At 45.1% G+C, this 22,182-nt stretch overlaps 1 protein-coding gene across 5 annotated transcripts in view; it reads left to right on the forward strand.

Moving 5' to 3' along the window:
• The first annotated feature begins 3,880 nt into the window (after nucleotides 1-3,880).
• FLNB (filamin B) overlaps nucleotides 3,881-22,182 on the forward strand; it is a 198,609-nt gene continuing 180,307 nt past the window's right edge. For all 5 annotated transcript variants that reach the window (XM_018562459.1, XM_018562460.1, XM_018562461.1 and 2 more), the window contains exon 1: nucleotides 3,881-4,228. In XM_018562459.1, the coding sequence (XP_018417961.1) occupies nucleotides 3,937-4,228 (292 nt within the window). In that variant the 5' untranslated portion in view covers nucleotides 3,881-3,936. The remainder of the gene's footprint in view (nucleotides 4,229-22,182) is intronic.

The raw sequence follows: 22,182 nt of genomic DNA on the forward strand, positions 1-22,182 counted from the left end.
AACACAGTCTCTGGTGGTCACAGGCACAGCAACACAGTCTCTGGTGGTCACCGGCACAGCAACACAGTCTCTGGTGGTCACCGGCACAGCAACACAGTCTCTGGTGGTCACAGGCACAGCAACTGTGCCTGTGACCACCAGAGACTGCAACACAGTCTCTGGTGGTCACAGGAACAGTAACACAGTCTCTGGTGGTCACAGGAACAGTAACACGGTCTCTGGTGGTCACAGGAACAGTAACACAGTCTCTGGTGGTCACAGGAACAGTAACACGGTCTCTGGTGGTCACAGGAACAGTAACACGGTCTCTACTGGTCACAGGAACAGTAACACAGTCTCTGGTGGTCACAGGAACAGTAACACGGTCTCTGATGGTCACCGGAACAGTAACACAGTCTCTGATGGTCACCGGAACAGTAACACAGTCTCTGATGGTCACCGGAACAGTAACACAGTCTCTGATGGGTACCAGATGACTGCACTACTCACAACAGCACAGTCTCTTGTAGACCAAATACAGCAGCTCTGCACAGTGGTCCCTGCTCCCTGTAGGTTCCCCCAGCATAGTACAACACCTTTGGGCAGCGGGGGTAAAGGACTCTCCAGGCTCCTGTCACCATAAGGCTGGACTTATTGCACAGGTGGCATCCTATCACGGTACCACGCTTGAAGTCACTGAGCTCCTGAGAGCGACCCATTCTTTCACAAATGTTTGTAGAAGCGCCTGCATGCCTAGATGCTTGATTTTATACACCTGTGGCCATGGAGGTGATTGGAACACCTGAATACAATGATTTGGAGGGGTGTCCCAATACTTTTGGCAAAATAGTGTATCTGCTCTACGTGGTGGCTTGCCGGACGTCCTCTCTCCTTCCCACACGAGAGTATTTATAGTGAAAGCTCACTAATGCCCACTAGGGGGCACTATAAGTACTAGACTTCCCAAAAGGAGGGAAAACCCTACAAAGGAAGTAACTCGCCATTACGGTACAAACTTATAACATTCTACTTAAAAAGAAAATACAATTACAGGAAACCTGTACTGAGTGAAAACGAAAGCTGCCATTGCTGACCTTCCAAAAATGCTGGCTGCTTGGCTGTATCTAGATTTAATACTTTGAGACACGGACCAAACCTGCAAATCAGCAAAGTCAGAGTGAAGTCGACTTCTGATCTGCAGACTGAAAGTTTCCAGCCAATGAATTCAAAAGTACCAAAGCCCTTGGACCAGAATAGCAGCCAGGGATTTCTCATACGTGCGCCACAAGGACAGGAAGTGAGAGAATATCTCTCCAATGGATTTACAGACAGAAAAAAAACTTGATAGAAATTGTAATTTGATAGAAATTGATAGGAATTGTAAATCTCCCCCACACTATTATTGGACAATGAAAGGAGACGCAGCACACTGATGAGTCCGTCCCTCTATCACTCTGCTATCTCCTTCTATCAGTATGCTTCTTCCACTGCAGCATACCCGACTGGCTCCTTGCCTGCACAATGTTGCACACTTCACATACCCAGCTTCTTGCACTGCAGCACACCCGACTGGTTCCTTGAGCTGCGTCTCCCTCTCCCAGTCTGTAGAGGGATTGCAGGAGGCTGATACCATGTCAAATTTAGGTTCTTGCACTTAAAAAAAAAATCTAAATTTTTTTTTTTTTAAAAAGCTCTCAAGTTGATCAAACTTGATACCCAGAGAGCGACTTAGAATTCAATCTGAGACTTGGACACAGGGCTGTGCCTACTGTTTTCACCACCTGAGACAGCCAGGAGAAGGGGAATGAGATATAAGCCGGGCTGGAGGCAGCGGTCGGCCGAGCTGTCAGTGCGCAGGGAAGGGGGGAGGTTGGAGGGAAGGCCCATGCTGACCTTCCCTCCATGAGATGCTGCCTTAGGCCCCATTCACACTGAGCGATTTATCGTGGATATTTACCGCGCGATATCGCTCTCCAATGCATGGCAATGGGGCTCTGTCCGTCGCTGTCGCACGTCGCTACAGCAGGACCCTTTTGGAGCGGATTTTGCCGCGATTCTAGTTTGCTCAATGCAACCATTTGCGCCTCAGGCCCCATTCACACTGAGCGATTTATTGAGCGATTTTTGCAGCGATATCGCTCATATTTCCACGCGATATCGCTCTATGTAGCTTCTCCAATCCATTTCAATGGAGCTGTTCACATCTCGTCGCTCAATATCGCTCAATATCACTCAATAGCACTCAATATCGCTTGTAGCTCCTACATGACCCTTTTTTCGAGCGATTTAGCTCCTAATTGCATACAGCCCAATAGAAAAAAGTCGCTCAATATCGCAAGTCGCTCAGTGTGAATGGGGCCTTAAGCTGGCCATACACCTTACAACCATCGCACGACTTTCATCGTGCGATGGTTGTAAGGTAATTAAAAGCTCGTACGATCTGCCCATCTTGGACAGGCAAATCGTACTTGCGAACATCGCAAGCCCGCCCCGCTGAGGGGCGGGCATCCGATGACTGCAATGCTGAGCGGGCAGTGTGCACGTGCGCACACCGGCCCGTTCGACATTTGTCTTCTGAGCACACCACTAACCCGCCGAAAATCTTACGTTTTTCGGCAGGTTTTCCAGCGTGCTCGGAAGACAAAAGACGTGCGGCCGTACAGTAGAAACGGTCGCACGCCTTCCATACACCTGACGATTATCGTACGATCGCGGGATCACTGGTAGGTGTATAGGCACCTTTAGGCTGTCTCCTTATGCGGACACCCCTGAATGGATGTGGCATGGATATCATACACACACACAATTATATACACAAAATTAAAATGTCTCCTACTACTACTGCAAAAACAAAAACACTACAATCTTTTTAACTTTCAATTTAAATACACTTTTTTTTCATCAAGATATGATCATCAGGGAGCTGGCCCATAGACTCTGATCTGAGTCCTGGATATGATTGTACAGATATCACACCCAATTATATACACAGAATTAACATTTCTCTTACAAATGCAAACCCCCCCCTCCCCCCCCAACTAAATTATCATTTTTGTACTTTTAATTTGAAAATACTTTTTCTTCAAATATATCAAACATGGTGCCCAGAGAGCGGGCCCAAAGAATTGGATCCAAGAGTTGGATACGACTGTATGGATGCTCCAGTTTTGATAAATCCCCCCCGAGTATATATTTTTTATTTTTCAAAGCCATGGACCCATAGAATCAGATCCGAGAGTTGGATAGGACTAAAGGTGGCCATACACTTTACAACCATCGCAAGACCTTAGTCTTGCGATGGTTGTAAAGTAATTAAAAAAACGTAAAAACAAATATCTCCGACTATTGCAAAAACAAGACTTTCAATTTAAATACAATTTTGTATTAAGCTTTCAGGTATATCAAACATGGTGCCCAGAGAGCTGGCCCATAGAATCGGATCCAGGAGTTGTATACGATTGTATGGATATCACATACACACAGAATTACATACAGAAAATAAAATTATCTCCGACTACTGGGAAAAACTATTATAAATTTACATTAAATATATAACTTTATATTTCAATGTAAGTACCAGCTTACAAGGTAACTCACACATACTTGTATATGAAATAAAAAAAATCTCTTGCTATTACAGCAAAAACAACACTATTTTTTTTATCTTTCAGCTATAATTCTATTTTTGGCAGAGATCTGCAACTTGCACAGTCCAGTAGAATGGTGCCGAGTGCAGTATCCGGTGTCGTGCGATCCGGGCCTGGAGTCCAGCACCCAGTAGATGGCACCGATGACCCGATAATGACTCGCCCGAGGTGGGAGAACCTGGGAGAGGAGGAGGAGTCAGAGTCCCATTGCACATGTGCAGAAGTAGCAGCGCCAGGAGGAGACAGCGGCATTCAGCTCCAGCAGCACACAAGCACATCGCAGCTCTCCTGCCCCTCCATCTCCTGCACGATGCCGGTGACTGAGAAGGACCTGGCTGAGGATGCTCCATGGAAGAAGATCCAGCAGAACACCTTCACCCGCTGGTGTAATGAGCACCTGAAATGTGTCAACAAGAGGATAGGCAACCTGCAGACCGACCTGAGCGATGGGCTCAGACTGATCGCCCTGCTGGAGGTGCTGAGCCAGAAGAGGATGTACAGAAAGTACCACCAAAGACCCACCTTCAGCCAGATGCAGCTGGAGAACGTCTCTGTGGCCCTGGAGTTCCTGGAGAAGGAGAACATCAGGCTGGTGTCCATAGGTGAGTCCGCTCCTTCCATGTGTCCAGTGCAGAGGAAGGACTTTGTGTAACTTCTAATGGGGGTTCTGTCACCTGTTGTCACCATCTACAGAGCTGGGGAACTCCAGGCTCAGCCCTGAGTTCATTCATTCATTCATTCCTGGAGTGCAGGTAACTCAGAACCTGCACTCTAGGTGTATCAGCCTCAGGTATAGGAAGGGGTTAAATGTCTGCCCAGGTAGTGGTGGTCAGTTTTCAGCCATGTTTTTTATTTCTACCAGGGAATGAAACAGGTTCACATTGTGTGAACACGACAAACTCAAAATTCTGGATGCATTCACCTATCGGGTTTTCATTCTGATGGTATTTTGACCACATGGGCTAATGAGACGTCAGCTTCATTCACATTTGTAACTTGTGTTTTTATGCTGAGATCTGTCAGGCTACATGCTTTGTTTATGCTTCTTGATGCTTAAAATGATATGCGTTTATGTGCATCTGTCCTTCGATTTGAAGTAGCCAATGAGACTTCATCAAATGTCTTGTGTTTTTACATGCGTTATTTAAGTTCAAATCAATTCCTGGATGCACCTGACTTCTACTACAGATCAAAACGTCTATTGAATAGATCTATTGGGAATCTTTTTAGATGTATGTACTTAGAAAACCATTTATAAACGCATTTGAAAGCACCTAGTGTGAATGTTGTTGTGTGTTTTTTGTGTGTTTTTTTTTGGCTTTCAAAAACCAAAACCTTTTTTTGATTGTAAGTTTGGATAGAGCAGAGAGTTTTTCCATCAGGGTCACTTACCCCCCACAGTGTGAGTGTGCAAAACACAATTGTTGTCTGTGGCTGGCTGTTTACTAACATGGACTTGTCACCATTTGCTTTACTCTGTCAGTGATCCAATGCATTGACCTGCTGTCCGTGATCCAATGCATTGACCTGCTGTCCGTGATCCAATGCATTGACCTGCTGTCCGTGATCCAATGCATTGACCTGCTGTCCGTGATCCAATGCATTGACCTGCTGTCCGTGATCCAATGCATTGACCTGCTGTCAGTGATCCAATGCATTGACCTGCTGTCAGTGATCCAATGCATTGACCTGCTGTCCGTGATCTAATGGATATTCTCCTCCTTCATGGAAGGCTTCACACGGCTTTCTGTGAGTCTCTATTCACTTGGCACGGGGATCCGGACATGGAGGTGTTGTAGGCCTGGCCCCTCGCACACCTGCTGTTTTCTTCCAGCAGCCCTGTGACCTTTTCTATTGTGAGAGGATGTGCGGAATGAATACAGCTCTTTCTCCTGTGTGTTGTGTGAAGTGTGGGTGGGTGTGTGAAGCGTGCAGGCATTGTGCAGCATGGTGCAGGTGAGGCTGGGTATGTGAAGCGTGCAGGCATTGTGCAGCATGGTGCAGGTGAGGCTGGGTATGTGAAGCGTGCAGGCATTGTGCAGGTGAGGCTGGGTATGTGAAGCGTGCAGGCATTGTGCAGCATGGTGCAGCTGAGGCTGGGTATGTGAAGCGTGCAGGCATGGTGCAGGTGAGGCTGGGTATGTGAAGCGTGCAGGCAATGTGCAGCATGGTGCAGGTGAGGCTTGGTGTGCGAGCATAGTGCTGGTGTGTGAAGCGTGCAGGTGAGGCTGGGTATGTGAAGCGTGCAGGCATTGTGCAGCATGGTGCAGGTGAGGCTGGGTATGTGACGTATGCAGGTGAGGCTGGGTGTGGTCTGTGCAGGTAGGAGACTGAGCCAGGTCAGATCGGCTACCATGCCGGATGTACGGAAGGATCATCTCATCCCTCTTGGTTGGAAAGGGTTAACGGTCCCTTATTTTACTGGTGGCGTTCCCTAATCATATTTAAGTCCTGTGTGTAACTGGAGACGTGCGGGGTGCTTGTAGAAAATGGCGTGTGACAAAGAGAGTCTCTACGTTGTTGACTTCTTATGTGCAGGCAGAATTCTGCAGTGTGTATCCTGTAAACCGCAAGATTTCCAAAAGTCAATTGTCACGACGGTGTGAGAGGCCTCTGATGGAAGCTGACATTCTTTGAATGCCTTCTTGCATCATTTATAAGGGCAGTGAAATTATGCTCCCTCAGCTTCACTGCGAGTGGCATTGCTGCTCCTGAAGTATTTCTGTTGACTGGAAGTCCTTCTGTTGACATGCGGTTGTGACGCAGTCCCATTGACTGCAAAGGTCGCATTTAGCAGACAAAGCATTCATCGCAGGCGCAGCATGTGCACACACCCGAGCGACCGCCATGTTAGGTTTTAGGTAGGTGGTAAAAATGTGGATCAAACGCCTGTTTTTACCACCCGTGTAAACAAGGCTTAAGAGAGGATCTCCCTAACCCTATGAAAAGATTTCCTCTTCCTGTTGTGTCTACCAAGACAGGAAGTGAAGGTAAATTCCCTTTAATGGGATACAAGTTGCCTTATAAAAAGTCTGTTGGGGGCCTTGACCATTTCCTTAACCGAACCATAAATGGGGGGAGGAATAAAGTTTGCGCTTATATCTGAGGCCGTTGTGAAGTCCAGGGAAAGGGAAGCGGTTTTTAAGATTCTGTTACAGGCATTTTTCTTGCCATACTTTTGGAAGAAACCCCAAAGCACATATACAGTAGAAGGTAACGCACTGTGCTACAGGTCACCACAATGCACAGGCCGTGCCCTGTTAAGCATTTAACATGTTTTATCTAAAAGGTGAACACTTATCTCTCCAACTACTTGTGACCCTGAGCACTGCTCTGCTGTAAAAAAACAAAACAAAACACTTCTAGGAGTGTGGATCTCCTGTGTCCCCCGCAGTGCTCAGTGGTTGCTCCCCCCAACTGCTACGTCACCTCAGGGGACTGGGAGGAACCAATGAGTGCTGCAGGGGGGGGGCACAGCAGATCCACACTCCTGTACGTGTTAGTTTCAGAAGGAGCTCCAGCGGAGGATTTCTTTATTGCCGCACGGAGACGTACTTTATTCTTTTACAGGGTGGTCTTGTTTCAGCAACTTTGTTAGAGCGACAGACACTTTAGGGCAGGTCTTTTGTTGTGCTACAAATATTTTGCGAACCGTTGGTGAGGTGTTTGACGTGGGGAGGAGATGAGAGAAGAGCCTGGCGTGATCCTATATCCATGATACACTATAGTGCCAAAAGTATTGGGACGCCGGCCTTTACACGCACATGAACTTTAATGGCATCCCAGTCTTAGTCTGCAGGGTCCAATATTGAGTTGGCCCGCCCTTTGCCGCTATAACAGCTTCAACTCTTCTGGGAAGGCGTCCACACGGTTTAGGAGTGTGTCTATGGGAATGTTTGATCATTCTTCCAGAAGCGTATGTGTGAGGTCAGGTACTGATGTTGGAGGAGAAGGCCGAGCTCGCAGTCTCCGCTCTAATTCATCCCAAAGGTGTTCTATGGGGTTGAGATCAGGACTCTGTGCAGGCCAGTCAAGTTCCTCCACCCCAAACTCGCTCATCCATGTCTTTTATGGACCTTGCTTTGTGCACTGGTGCGCAGTCATGTTGGAACAGGAAGGGGCCATCCCCATACTCCTCCCACAAAGTTGGGAGCATGAAATTGTCCAAAATGTCTTGGTACGCTGATGCCTTAAGAGTTCCCTTCACTGGAACTAAGGGGCCAAGCCCAACCCCTGAAAAACAACCCCACACCATAATCCCCCCCCTCCACCAAACTTTTACACTTGGCAAAATGCAGTCAGTCAAGTACCATTCTGGCAACCGCCAAACCCAGACACGTCCATCGGATTGCCAGACAGAGAAGCGTGATTTGTCACTCCAGAGAACACGTCTCCACTTCTCTAGAGTCCAGTGGCGGCGTGCTTTACACCACTGCATCCGACACTTGGCATTGCACTTGGTGAGGTACGGCTTTGATGCAGCTGCTCGGCCATGGAAACCCATTCCATGAAGCTCTCTACGCACTGCTGTTGTGCCAATCTGAAGGCCACACGAAGTTTGGAGGTCTGTAGCTATTGACTCTGCAGATCGTTGGCGACTTCTGCGCAGTGGGCGCTTCAGCATGCGCTGACCCCGCCCTGTCATTTTACGTGGCCTACCACTTCGTGGCTGAGTTGCTGTTGTTCCCAGTTGCTTCCACTTTGTTATAATACCACTAACAGGTGACCAGGGAATATTTAGTAGCAAGGACATTTCACGAAATACCTGAATCCAATGATTTGGAGGGGCGTCCCAATACTTTTGGCAATATAGTGCATCTTATGTTACAGTAGGCGCGGTGACATGGATAAATCCTTCAGCACTTTCCCTGAACACTTGTGTGAGCGCCCAGTCATGTTCAGACACCGCACAGTCCGATAATGATTCCATTATCTCTCATTTACCGCCGAAACTGCAGCAATGAACTTTACTCACCTCTGCAGAGGGAGCTGATAATACCAGATCTGCCGAACTACGACAACATATGGCAGAAATTTCACTGAAACTTTCTGAGACCTACGGCTGGGTATGTGGGGTGTTAGGTGAATGAAGTGCTCGTGCTTCAAAGTATGAAACCCTCAGGCTTGTTCCCACCATGTCCGGACCAGAGCCAGACCAGAACATTTTTCTGGGCTGTTACAAAAACGCATCCCCATGTATTCCTATGGTAGTCCTGAGCCTGCTTTACTCCATTGAGTTCAGTTCTAGTGCGTTCCAAAAAATTACTGCATGCACTATTTTTTTTTTTTTTCTGGGTTGGAATGCACAAAAATGAAAGCCAAATCTTCAACCTTTTGCAGAGATGCGTGCAGATTTGGTCTGGACATGGTGGGAACAAGCCCACACCATAACCAATAATGAATCTAGATGAAACAAATATTCATGATCCAGCAAAGTATTTCTTTACATTTTCACCCAAGCACTTGGTCATTATGTTGCACAACAGCTCCAACTCTCATTTCAGCTTCCCTGAACTTCTTGTCCAGTACAAGATCACAAGGGACAGAGCAGTCTGCACCAGCTACTAGCCCAAAGAAGGTTGGAGGGAGGAGCGAGGAGTTGAGACGAGGGACTTTTTAGTCTGCAGGGTTTTTCTGGCTCAGTGGCCCAGAAATTTGGAAGCCAGAGACGGCCCGGCAACTAGTATTCTTAGAAGGGCAGCAGAGGCCACCCACTGTATTCTTCTCAGTACAGGTTTCCTTTTTAAAAAGAACCCCAGGCATTTTAGAAGGGGGCTTCCCCCTCACTGCAAGGGGTTAAGTGCTTGGTTTTTCTCTAGGGGATGGAATAAGGCAGAGTGCTGTCCTGATCCTTGGTCCCGCGGCGGTCAGCATTCACCTCTCTTCCAGTCCGCTCTGGCTGTGGAATGTCCCTCGGTGTCTTCAAGTCTAATGCAGGTCAATGGTTCTGTATGAGATGTGATTACGTTAGCGCTCTTTCGACCACCGAAGCCAGAGGGAGAAGCTGTGGGGACCAGTCTAGCAGTCAGGCAGGATTGAGGATCAGGTGATTATATCTTCTTTATTCTACCCCTAAATACCTGCCGGCACAGTCATTTGTATCCAAAAAGCCCACCTGCTAAAAGAAGAATGAAATGACTTTCCTTTCTGGCAGCATATATCTTGAAACGACTCCCCACCTGCTACAAGTATTCTGTACCTCTGGGTGTGTTGAAATCTCCCCCACTGCATGTTGTGGATTCTCCCACCAGCTTGTAGGTTGTTATAAGATGCCCTAGTGTAATGGAGGTACCACAGTTACGGTGTGTGGCAGGGGAAACTGATATTTTGGAATTGTGGAATACTTGGCAGCAGCCGGGTGATGACAGGGCCACTTTAAGACACCAAAGTCTCTGAGAGCGTGTGTGTATGCTCGCTGTACTGCGAGTTGGACTTTGTTCTGCATAGCTGTGGGTGTTGAATGACAAGTCACTCCAGCACTGTGTCTGCCTGATAAGGGGCCTTCCTGAGAAGCTGCTACTACAAAATGGGATAAGTTCAGGGTGCTTCAAGAAATGTAAACCACCCTTATAGGCCCATTCACGGAGACATTAAAAAGGAAGGAGGTCTAAGGGCCCCGTACTCAGATCTGTGTATTGCTGGGTACATTTCACTTTAGCAGCGACCAAAACAAATAGAAAACAGCTGCAACTAGGGCTGTACATTTGTGTGCATGCATGTTAATGCATACAAGTGCAAATTAAGTTGATTGCTTGATATTTGGTACAGATGTGCCAGTGCAACAACTGGTTCACATCGCTTACAAGAATATTCCTAGGCCTACACCTGCAATTTTGGGCCCATTTAAGGTGCCCATACACCTTACGATTATCGGACGAAACTTTTCGTCCGATCGAATAGTCGTACGATTTTCGTACGGCAGCCCCATCCTGCCCCGATAATCGCAAGATTAACTTAGCCGTAATTAACGAAAAGCACCTGGACGAAATGCGGTAATTGATTTGCCGTATTATCGTTAGCGCCAGCGCAGTGTAGATCGTACGACTTTTGACGGACGGAAACGCCAGCAACCTTACGACAATCGTACGATCGAGCAAAGTTTTCAAACATGCTTGACCCTCAAAAGTCGTACGATTGTACAGTAATGTCGGTTCGGGCACTGCACACATACGATTATCGAACGCATACGAAAATCGTCCAATAATCGTAAGGTGTATGGGCAGCTTCAGACTTGTGCTTTGGGGTCATGTGCGGTAAAACTTGAAGAATTGAGGTGAGTGATTTCCACTCATCCTCATAGTTAGAGCCAACCTGTGACATTGAAGCTGTCACAGGTCGGCTCTATTGATCGGGAAGTGAGCAGAAACATGCCGCCGCTCCCTTCCCGATAACCGCTCTCTGCAGGGAGATTACTGTCAGCCACCGCTCCCCGCGGGGATTCCCCCCTCCCCTCTCCGATCCTCCAGCACTGGAGTGGAGTAACAAACGGCAGAGGGGGCGGCCACAGCTGGCTCTGCCTCTAGATAAGCAGAGCAAGCTGTCAATCACACAACTGGGTGGATCTCGACAGTATTGTCGTGATCTGTCCCGGCTGTGGTGCTCTCAGTATATCGCGGGCAATAGCTTGCGATATACTGAGCTTTGGGTCACGGGAGGAGGTTTGTATATGTCCTCCCGTGACCCTTAAGAGAACTATGGGGAAAAACGCTTACCCCATAGTTCTCAAGTGTGATGACATTTGTTTTGAATTGTACCTCCGCCACAGCTAACCAGCACATCACAATGCATGTGCATGAAAGCATGCCACACTGGATAGATGTGAACTGTCAATGCACTATGTTGAAATAAAAAAAAAAAAAAAGAAGCTGTTTGGCAAGAGTTCAGCCATGACATGATCGATGGAGCTCGTTACGTCACACTATTGATGATTGATGTTGTTTTATGGGGGGTGTAGTCTGGAACTAGTCAGATCCAAACTTTATTTTTTTTTTTTCACATTCTGGTTTGCAAATGAATGTGATCTTTTATTGTTTGCTATAGGCAGTATGACTAATGTTGTCATTTGATAAACACGCCCGTCCATTGGGACAAGGTACCTGATACAGGTGCAGCAAGCCGGTGACTGCATGTGTGCTCAGACCTCGTCTGACTCTGTAGACCTCATCAGACCATTTGCCCAGTTACGAAACATCTGCGGCTCTCAGACACAGCCATACATCAGGAAACGGTTCAGACTTGGAGAATATGTACCTGGTTAGTCATAAAAGCTGCAATAAAGTTGACAACTCCATGAGTGATTCAGAGGTGGCCATAAACTTGGCCTCCAGCTGTATAGTATGGTGGACGCTCTGGCTTCTGTAGAAGTGTTTGGTAATACACGAGAGACCGGAACGTCTTGTTTGTAAAAGAATTCTTATTTGTTGACCTGAGTTGCTCCTGTTTAGACGTTAATTTTCTTAGACTTATTGAAGACGTTATCTGTATTTGTATAGGAGGACAAGCTGGCTGAAATTCCTTTAGTGCATGGCCCTTTTTGCCAACTCCCGGTCAACATTATTTAAATAAGCTCATTGGCTGTTCGGTTAATAATTTTTTTGTCCACCTCCTTCGTCAAAAGTCGATTTTAAAAAAATCCACCTTTTGTTGATAACGGGGTCCTGAGAGGGCCAAGCCCTGATTGAATTGGAGCAGTGTATGATTAGCTCAACTAACGTTGTCACTAGATGATCAAAAGGGAAGTGTTCTGTTGGAACCAATCAGAATCCAAATGTCATCTTTTGGCTCATCTTAAAACAACCACTGAATGCCCCTGGTTGTTATGAGTATAGAGAAGGTAGTCACCTGAACACCAAGGTCCAATATATTGATGCGTCTTTGACGTCAGACATACATGCTATCACGAGTAGAATTAACATTTCGGAACCTTCAATGGTCCCTTCATCAGGTAAAAACATGCAGGGGAATTTATCAGAACTGGAGCAGACAAAATCTGGTGCAGCTATGCATGGTAACCTATCAGCTTCTATCTTTCATTTTCAAATCTGAACTAAAGAGAGAAGCTGATTGGTTGCCATGCACATCTGCTCCAGTTTTGATAAATTCCCCTCAGTGTCTTTAAACATATACTCCCCTAAGTCCCCTGCTTGATCCATTGCCACTGTGAGGTGTGGGGGACCACTAATCCAACGCTGCCAATGGCCCCTTGCCAGATGGTCCCCTGCTGTCTCCTTGCGATGATGTCACCCCTCTTCTGGAATCTTAGAAGACCCCACTGCTGGACAGCCAACAGTAAATGTCCATATGGTCCAGTAGTCACCTGAAGACAGACACTGCAAGAAGTAAACAGAGGAGGAGAGAATACTGGGGACCCCGTCAATGCTCTGGCTTTAGATAAGTAGATAAGTGAAGAGGGCTTTTAGATTTTTTTGGTTTTGTTTGTTTTTCATCTAGTTATCAGTAAGAGGGGATGGAAATTAGGGCCTGGTCACACCTATGCATTGTGGTAAGGCACATGCATTTTATGTCCTTTTTGAGTCAAAAATCCCATTCATTTTAAATGGGCAACAAAGCGCCAAAAATGATGCATGCCACATCTGTGAGCTATTGTGTATCTATTACAAAATGCTTAGCTAAAACAAGCCCTTATCCTAGAGATGGGCTTGAAGCCGTAATGATTGTTATGAAATACGCTGATAACGACCCATGTCAGGTTGAAGGTAACTTCTGCGATGTCCGTGAAATGTTTGTTTGAACTTGCAAATTCCTTTCATACCAGCAGCGCACCGGTGACACGGCAAACCACACAGCTGCATTCTGTGAAATGTGCGATTTCTATTGGCTATTGCTAAACAAATACCTTCTATGGTCAAATTGGCTTAAATCCTGTTTATCTTGTGATGAACGTCCTTTTAGCTGTGCCGGATAAAACCCTGCTTTGTTTAAGGTGGACCTCATCAAATTAATTAGGGCTGTGAACATACATGTGTAAAGCCATGTGTTGTACATGAGGGCTGTATATGAAGTTGGTGCTGACCAAGGCTGTATGATTAAATGCTACATGGCAAAGTAATTGGACATCCTAAAAAAGCCCATTTGTCACTACTTTTTAGAAAAACGGAAACCACAGATGAAATTCTGAGTTCATGCCCATTGCAATCTCCTGATATGTTCTCTTGCTGTATCGAGTGCTCTGGATTTGCGTCATCTTAGATTGAGCACGCCCGATCATGAGAGCAGGACAGAACTTGATCCACCAGAGCTCTATTTCTGACTGAGCGGACTTCTACAGAGACTCCTGCTTCCACGCATAGCGCAAGGGTGCTCCCAGCATGTAGCAGGCCAACTCTCCGCAGCTCCTTCACATGGCGGTGGGGGGTTTGGGGGCCCCTTCATGGTTTCTTGCACTGCATCCTCGAAGTTTCTAGTTGCGCCTCTGATCTCTGACTGTTAAAATGTTCTGCACTATCATATTCTGACACGAGTCTGTGATTTCCTCTGTTTGATCTCAGTGTTCTTAGTTTAGCGCTGACCAAATAGCATTATGAGCCTCTGCTTGTTGTTGGCCGTCTAGGTTTTAGGCATATTTATCATATCTGTGGCATGCAACATTTCTGTCAGTTTCTGTAAAAAGTTTTGTTTGTGGTAAACATGAACATGAATTACCATGGAGACCTTCCTGAGGTAATGGGAGGGGACGTGGTACAATTGTCTGAAATTACCTGTTTGTCGTAAATCCACGTGTTTCATGTCACATGGACCAAATCTTCGGAAAGTTTCCTCCGGTGCTTAATGACAAGTACATGATAATGCCTGACCTGAAAAAGAATATATCATTTTGATGGATCAAGTTCTGTCCTGCTCTCATATTTGTGTGTACAGATTCTCAATCTTAAGATGCCGCAAATCTGGGGCTCTACATACAGCAATAGAACATATCCAGGGGGTGCTTTGGTGAAATGACCGATGACGCCATCACAGTAGACATCAAAGTTTGTGTCCCATCATCATACCGAAGGGTAAAAGCAGGTAATTTATCCATCACCCATAAAAAGTTTTGAAGTCGCTGGGGTCTTCTTCCTCAGGCAGTAGTGACGACACCGGGCATGACAAGTTTGCACTTCTGCTTAGTGCACCAATTTGGTTCACCATAGCGAATACATTTAGATTTGCTTGCTATGTTGCAAGGCAGCAGCTCTACTGAGCCACCATTAAGAGGAACCTACGCCACTCTACTGCCTGAGGAAGAGGCCCCCAGCATCAGTAAAACGTCACTTTTTATGGGTGACAAATATCCTACCTTTACCAATTACTATGGCGTGCTGGTGACCATGTATACAGCAAGTCTTACAGCAAGGCAATACTAAGCAAAAGTAGATTTATTATAATTGGGCAGTTTGATTCGTAAATTCCTCCCTCAGCAGCTCTAAAGTAGCTCCGGGACCAAATAAAACTTGACCCTGACCACTTAATTAATTATTTGCTCATGTGTTTTGAGTTTATTAAAATAGAAAATCTTCAGTGGTAAATTTGCTGCAGACTAGAAAACAACTGTCTCGTTTGCCTGCTGAGGATTCTATGTGCAGGTGTCGCAAATAAAAAAACAAACTGTCCAATAGACTTTTAACTGACAGCCAAGCTGATTTGCTTCTAATTTTGTCACTAATTTGCTTGATAAATGTCCTTCAGGGCTAGTTCGCACCAGATGCAGTTGTGATGCAATCCGTTCAATTTGGCAACTACATCCAAAGTGCATCACAATGCTTTCCTATGGGATTTCTGGCGCACTGTTAACACCAGTGCAGTCTGTCCAATAGTCAGAAAAAATACTGCTTGCCCTATTTTAGCTGCATCGGATCGCAACGGAATGCATCAAAATGCATGCAAACGCACTATAACGCACCAAAAAAAATCCAATTTTTAGCAATCGTGCCAAAACGTATTGCACTGCAGCTGCGCAGACGCATGCATTTCTGGGATGAACTAGCCCTCAAAGTTCTTATTGCTCTCCCACTTCTGTTAATAAGCTGACCTGTCCCTGTCACCGGTAATTCCTTTTCATCAGGTAGTATAAATGCCCTGTCATTCCTTTTTTATATTCCTTTTATAGCATACTGGTGGTCTTGTACAGTGCTGATACATTTGGGTTGGTGCACTACAAACAGGTTACTTTATATCTAGAAGAACTTGATGTTTGGATTCCAGAACATAAGCCATATGCTAACAGAGGAAATATCTGAGTGTAATGCTCATGCGTTAGCATAAGCCATATGCTAACAGAGGAAATATCTGAGTGTAATGCTCATGCGTTAGCATAAGCCATATGCTAACAGAGGAAATATCTGAGTGTAATGCTCATGTATCACTTCCCCCTCCCTTTTAGATTGTAAGCCCTCAGGGGCAGGGCCCTCCTTACCATCTTGTCTTGATTTGTATTGTGATTGTAATGTCTTCCCTATATTGTAAAGCGCTGTGCAAACTGTTGGCGCTATATAAATCTTGTATAATAAAAATAATAATGCTCCTAAAAGTATAGGTGATGTGTAGGTAAACTATTTTCCATATAGATCAGTTTGTTTCTTAACTCCCATTCACACCTGAGCATTGTGTTGCAAGTTTCCCAAAGCGCGACAGCACTCAACATGAAGAATCCCATTATTGTTAATGGTGCTGTTCACACCTGAGTGTTGTGTCGCTTATAGCATTTTTTTTTAGTCAGAATTGTGCATTTTGTGGCCCCATAGACTTTATTCAAGTGCCTGGAAAATGTCAAATTCCACTTCCACGTGGAAAGAGAATGCAGATTAGGAATGAAAGCAGAACCTATTCACATCAGTGAAAGTTGAAGCTGTTGATTCACCATGGTAGTTAAAGGACAACTCCAGGATTTTTAAGTTATCCCTTGCAGTTTTTCTCTAGGGGACGAAATAAAGATGTACTGACTTGATCATTGGTTCTGCGGCATTAAGCGCTCACCCCTCTGCTTTGGCTGTGGTATGACCCTCAGCATGTGCACATCCAACGCACTGTATGAGACGTGTTAATATCACGGATCCTTAGACCTCCGGAGGGGAGCAAAGGCTGCCGCAACCCGTCTTGCAGCCAGGCGGGACAGAGGATTGGACGAGTATATTTTCTTTCTTTTTGCTCTCTAGACAAAGCGAGCAGTTGACCCTTGCATTGCGGGGGCAGCCCCACTCCAAGGGTCAACTTTTTTAAAATTCCTGCAGTTCCACTTTTTAAGGGGTTAGTATTTTCAAAAGGGGAGACCAATGATGGCAGTCTTCATAATTCATTGTTAGAAGTTCAAAGCGAACTTGTGGGCTCACCTGATCTGATGATGCTGAAGGTCCTTAGAGATTAGGAATGTGAGGACTATTTCCAGAACAATCCGGGATCCCTGGAATCCATGGAGCTTTATTATGCAGATTGAAAGCAAAGCTGGTATGCTCACTCTTTGACCTGCTGTCTCCCGTTCCTTCCTATGAACCAGTGGAGCCATCCGCTGCTTTTGGTGGTGGAGGGAAGGCAGGCCAGAGCATGACCATACCAGCTCTTCCATAATAGTGTGTCCTGAGATGACAAATTACTGCATATAGATTAGGGAGTGTCTCCCAACAGGTAGAGGAGCGTTTCATGCCCTGGTAAAGTTAAAGAAAGGGCAGATAATGGGTTTTTATATTTTATAACCAACCTAATGCTGGGCATACTTAGAGTAATACTACAATTTCAGCTACTTTTGATTGCAAAATTAAACTTTTTTTCACTCTACCGTCAACTGTGCCATATAAATATATAAGTTGGATAACTTGTGGATATTGTTTTCTGTTGATTTGTTCAATACTGCAATCAAAAGCAGATTGAAATTGCTAACATATTGTATGTGCTTGGCCAGGATAAAACTTGTGAAAACATTTCTTCATGTCCTAAAAGGTACCATTGTTTGTTTTGTATTGATGCCGACCTTTTATAGCTATATCTGACGTGTTTTTTATTTGCATATGTGTTGAGTTTTTATAAAGAAAACCAATACAAAATTTGGGTACAAAAACGTTTGTGGAATTCCTGAAAATTTGTTTTTTTGTTGGAATCCTTTTTAACAACTCGGAACAAACTGAAGACCTTGGTGGTGTTTAGACAGGAGATATATCTAACTCACAAGATTACACATTCTGTTAATAATGGGCTCCTTCACTGCTAAAGTGATAAAAAAAGCAATGTTTTGGAACATTTTATGGACGCCCCCTTGGTTCAAGGACGTGTTCCAAGTCTCCTTTCCCCTGACATGTATCATTGACTGGAGTGTGTGCCAGGGGTGATCTCATCCAAACTCTGTTTTCCTCATAAACGGCAGGGCGTGGTCCTCAAAGTGTTTAACTGACAGAAACCTTTTAACAATGTGCTTCTGAAAAACAACTTCCATTTTATGTCTGGAGAAAACCCAATTGTTTTCATACCAGTGTTCAACTCAACAATTGAAAAGGGAATTTCTAGAACTGCCTAGGAACAGGCTGATGAAGGATTGCCCACATCCCGAAACCCAACCATCCAAACCAGTATACTTAAAGGGACCTTAAACTCTGGAATTAAATCTTACTAATACATTCAAGTTCACAAACGTGATGGACTACAATCTCCTGTTTAATTTACTCATTTGTATTGAGATTGTAGTCCATCACGGGAGCGAGCTTGGAGCGGTGGCTACTGTACAACACACACAGGGACCATGGGAGAACAAAAGTAGTCACCCTCCAGAAGGAAGGACAGTGTCACCACCAATTCAGAGATGATTTGAGGATCTACAGTCGAAAGATGCACAAATAAGATATATTTTTGTTAGGGTACTTGAATTAATTTTTACGATGCAAGTCATGAGTTCAGTGTCACTTTAAGCCCTAAAGAAGGGGGAGGTCTTTGAGACCCCAAAACACATTGGCTGTTCTGTGTTGTCATTTGTAAACCATTTACTATTATTATTATTTTTCAAATAAGTTTTTTTATTGGTTTGCATTTGTAAAAGAATAATAAACAGACATATACAAATATGACTTACAAAAGAACATTCGGTACCATTACTGAAGTTACATAGGTATACACATGTGGCACACGGGCTATTATTATTATTAAAAGTTTTTGGAATCTCAAACTGTTCGTTTGGCACTTTCATTAAATTGTTTACGCTTGAACCTTCATTTCTGGGCCCCTTGTCTGAGGGATACCTTGAGTTTGTCGAGAGCGGCCTCACCAGAGCCATTGTGCTCATCACGTTCTGACCAATCTGATTTGAATCCAGCACCTCACCTCCTACTTGTTGCAGATTTTTACCGTTGTCCATGGTTCTATCTGGCAGATTCCCCATACTTCCTGTGGAGTGATGCTCAAATAAGGTCCAATTTTGTTAATAGTTAAGGGACTTGAATTAATTTTTAACGTTTAACTCCTGCATTTAGTGTCACTTGAAGTTGAACGTTGTGAGTCTGATATCGGATTGACAGCATTCACAACCATGTTTGTGCGTGAGGCCTTTGACCATAACGTGGTGCCTCAACCTGCTCCTTGGAGTGCTCCACAGCTGTCCTGCATGCAGTAGTTTGGATATACTTTGCTTGTGGTGCTGGGATCGGTGTCCTTATGACGCTAGGCCTAAACTAGACACTTTTATAACAACTGCACTTTGAAAACCACGCATCTTCTTGACATCCAGTTTTTAGCACAGACGTGTGAAAGGGCCATGATCAAACAGATGTTTTGTTTCCCGTGCTTTCTCAACTATTCCCTTTTTGCTTTTTTATTAGAGGTTTTCCTTGGATAAGTGAACTGTTCAGTTAGAACAAGCGGAAAGCTGTGCTGTAGCCATTTGGAAAATTCCACGTAATGCAACTTTTATTTGCTTGCATTCCTTTTCATTAATTGGCTTCTGCTAGCTTTTTAAGGGGTTATAGAGACATATATGTCTGGGATAGAGATTCGCCTGAGTTCGCCCGATCCAAGCCTCAAAACTCTGAAACCCAATCAGTGTTGGCATTTCCCTGCCCCTTTCTGACGTTTAGCTCCAGGAAGAGGGGTGGTAATGGGCCTCTCTGCTACTGATATAGGTTGGGAGGAGTGGGTGGCAGTTAAAGTTTTTTGAGTGGCTTTGGGCGAAATGGTTTGCACCAAGCCCAGGCTCATCAGCAGTCTCTGACAGGGGTAGGCAATACTGGCAATCCAGCTGTGGTGAAAATATAACTCATCGTGCCTCTGCCTGTGGTAGTCATGTCTGCGGCTGTCGGTCTTGCAATACATCGTGGGACTTGCTGCTGAGGTTGTCTACCCCTGAGAACAATTTGTGTTTTTGATGAAAACAATTTGAGTGTATAATTATTTATCATTACATATATGACCAACGTTTACACTGGGAACTTCCTTACAGGAGGAGAGAGCAGAGAGATGACCTAACTGGTATATTACCTCCTCATGTATCACTTGCCCCTCCCTTTTAGATAGTAAGCCCTCACGGGCAGGGCTCTCCTTACTATCTTGTCTTGAATTGTATTGTTATTTGTAATGTCTTCCTCATATTGTAAAGCGCTGCACAAACTGTAGGCGCTATATAAATCCTGAATAATATTAATAATACTGCTGCTTTTTCATTGTCCAAGCGGCAAACTATGGTCAGGCTGGTGACTAGGAATGCACCTTCCCCAATACCGGAACTTCTGGTCAGCGGAAGATTTCCTTTTACCGGCAGTGTCGTAGGGGAACATGGAGCCGGCTTCCCAGGCAATCAGGACGCCGGGCTGCGAGTAATGCCCCGCCTCCTGGCTTCCTGATTGGCCGGGAAGCTGGCTCGATGCTGGTTTCAAATAACATGGAGCCGGCTTCTCAAGCGATCAGGAAGCAGTTGGCATGTCATTACCTGCTGCCCGGCTTCCTGATTGCCTGGGAAGCCGGCTCCATGCCAGCAGAAGCACCAGTATCGGTGCTCGCAAGTAATCGGCGAGTACCCAAAGCAAAATATCAGTACTCGATACAGAAAAACCGTTATCGGTGCATCCTTACTGGTGACCAAACTGAATTGCTTAACAGCCATAGAGAAAAGGAAGGTTATCAACCTGCCTGGATTGCCTGAATCACAGGACTGGACAGACAGAATTGAGTATTCGTTGTCAGGTAGAATAGGTCACGCATATCTATTCCAGCTCTGTGTCTAGCTGCTTGCCTGGAGCTTTACATGCCGCAGTCACCCCAATGCTCCAGTGACTACGTTTTTTCTAGAATTATCCTTGAGCTCCTAGAAAAGACAGATGGTAATTAGTAATGTTTCACCTCGTATATCTACAAGGAGGTGTTTACCACCCCTGAATTATTCTTAATTACTCATGTAGCATGATGTCATGCAGTATGATATGAGGCTCAGACTTTTATGAACCTTGAAGCAAAAATGATATTTCTCAGTTGATGTATGGCTTATGCATTGTGTATGGCTAGCTCATTATTGCCTCCAGATGGTTTTCCTTTTCAGCTTTTTAGAATTGTTGCATTTTTTTTTTCTGTGTAAAGAGGAAATTGTCAGCAAAATCTTTTCATAATATTGTAGACCCTCCATTGTGCGGATCAGTGTTCTGTATGAATGTTTTCCTGTCTATAAAGGGTAGGACCACAGATTAATGGCCTTAGTTTTTATAGAAAGTCATTGGGTCAAGTGTTGTCAGCTAGTATAGTTTACGTTACGGACTGTCACCTAATAATAATAATAATATATTAGTGATGTTTATTGTATCCGTTTGCTGTGGAGATATCATTATTTTCCCCTCCAGCAACCTTACAGTGTACTCCATTACAAGCAAAAACACATGCAGTACTTAAAGCTTCATTCCATATGTGTGATATATATTCCTTAATTCCCACAAAGGCTATAACTACATAGATGCCTTTCCAAGCCCAGTTGTTACTTTGTAAATTAGTGGGGACATAGGGTGGCCACCTTTTCTTCAAGCAAAACCCAAACACTCTAGTGCTGTGTGATAATATTTTAATATATATATATTTTTTTAAAGAATATACAGGAGGCAGCCTGTGGAGACAGCCGGGGGAGACAGCCAGCAACACATATGACTGAAGCAGAACCCCTTCAAGACTTGTCTGTACCCTGTGTTTTCAGACACCACCTTGCTCCATGTCCCGTGCCGTCTCCATGCACTCAAGTCAGAAAACCGGGACCCCGTGATAGCCCCTGTTCGGCTGACATTTTGTGTCCTGGTTTCAGGCCAGCTGAAACCTGGACTCAAAACCCAGACTTTCCAGGTGAATCCCGCACAGGTGGCAACCCTATGGTGACATCATCACTTTGCTGCACATAACCTGTGCAGAGAGCAGAGCTTTGGGAGGGACTCGGAAGGCCGCACCCTCTACAGGCTGCCTGCAGAAAACTACAGGGGGCGGAGACCAGACCAGTCATCTTGCACAAGGAGAGAGAACACCAATGACTGGTCTTTTTATTACTGGAAGTTCCTGCACAGAGACAAAGGTTCACACTGGATTACTGCACAGATCTGGGGGGGGGGGGGGGGGGCACACA

This window comes from Nanorana parkeri, unplaced genomic scaffold (assembly GCF_000935625.1).
Source record: "Nanorana parkeri isolate BGI_ZX_2015 unplaced genomic scaffold, ASM93562v1 scaffold578, whole genome shotgun sequence".
Classification (NCBI taxonomy): domain Eukaryota; kingdom Metazoa; phylum Chordata; class Amphibia; order Anura; family Dicroglossidae; genus Nanorana; species Nanorana parkeri.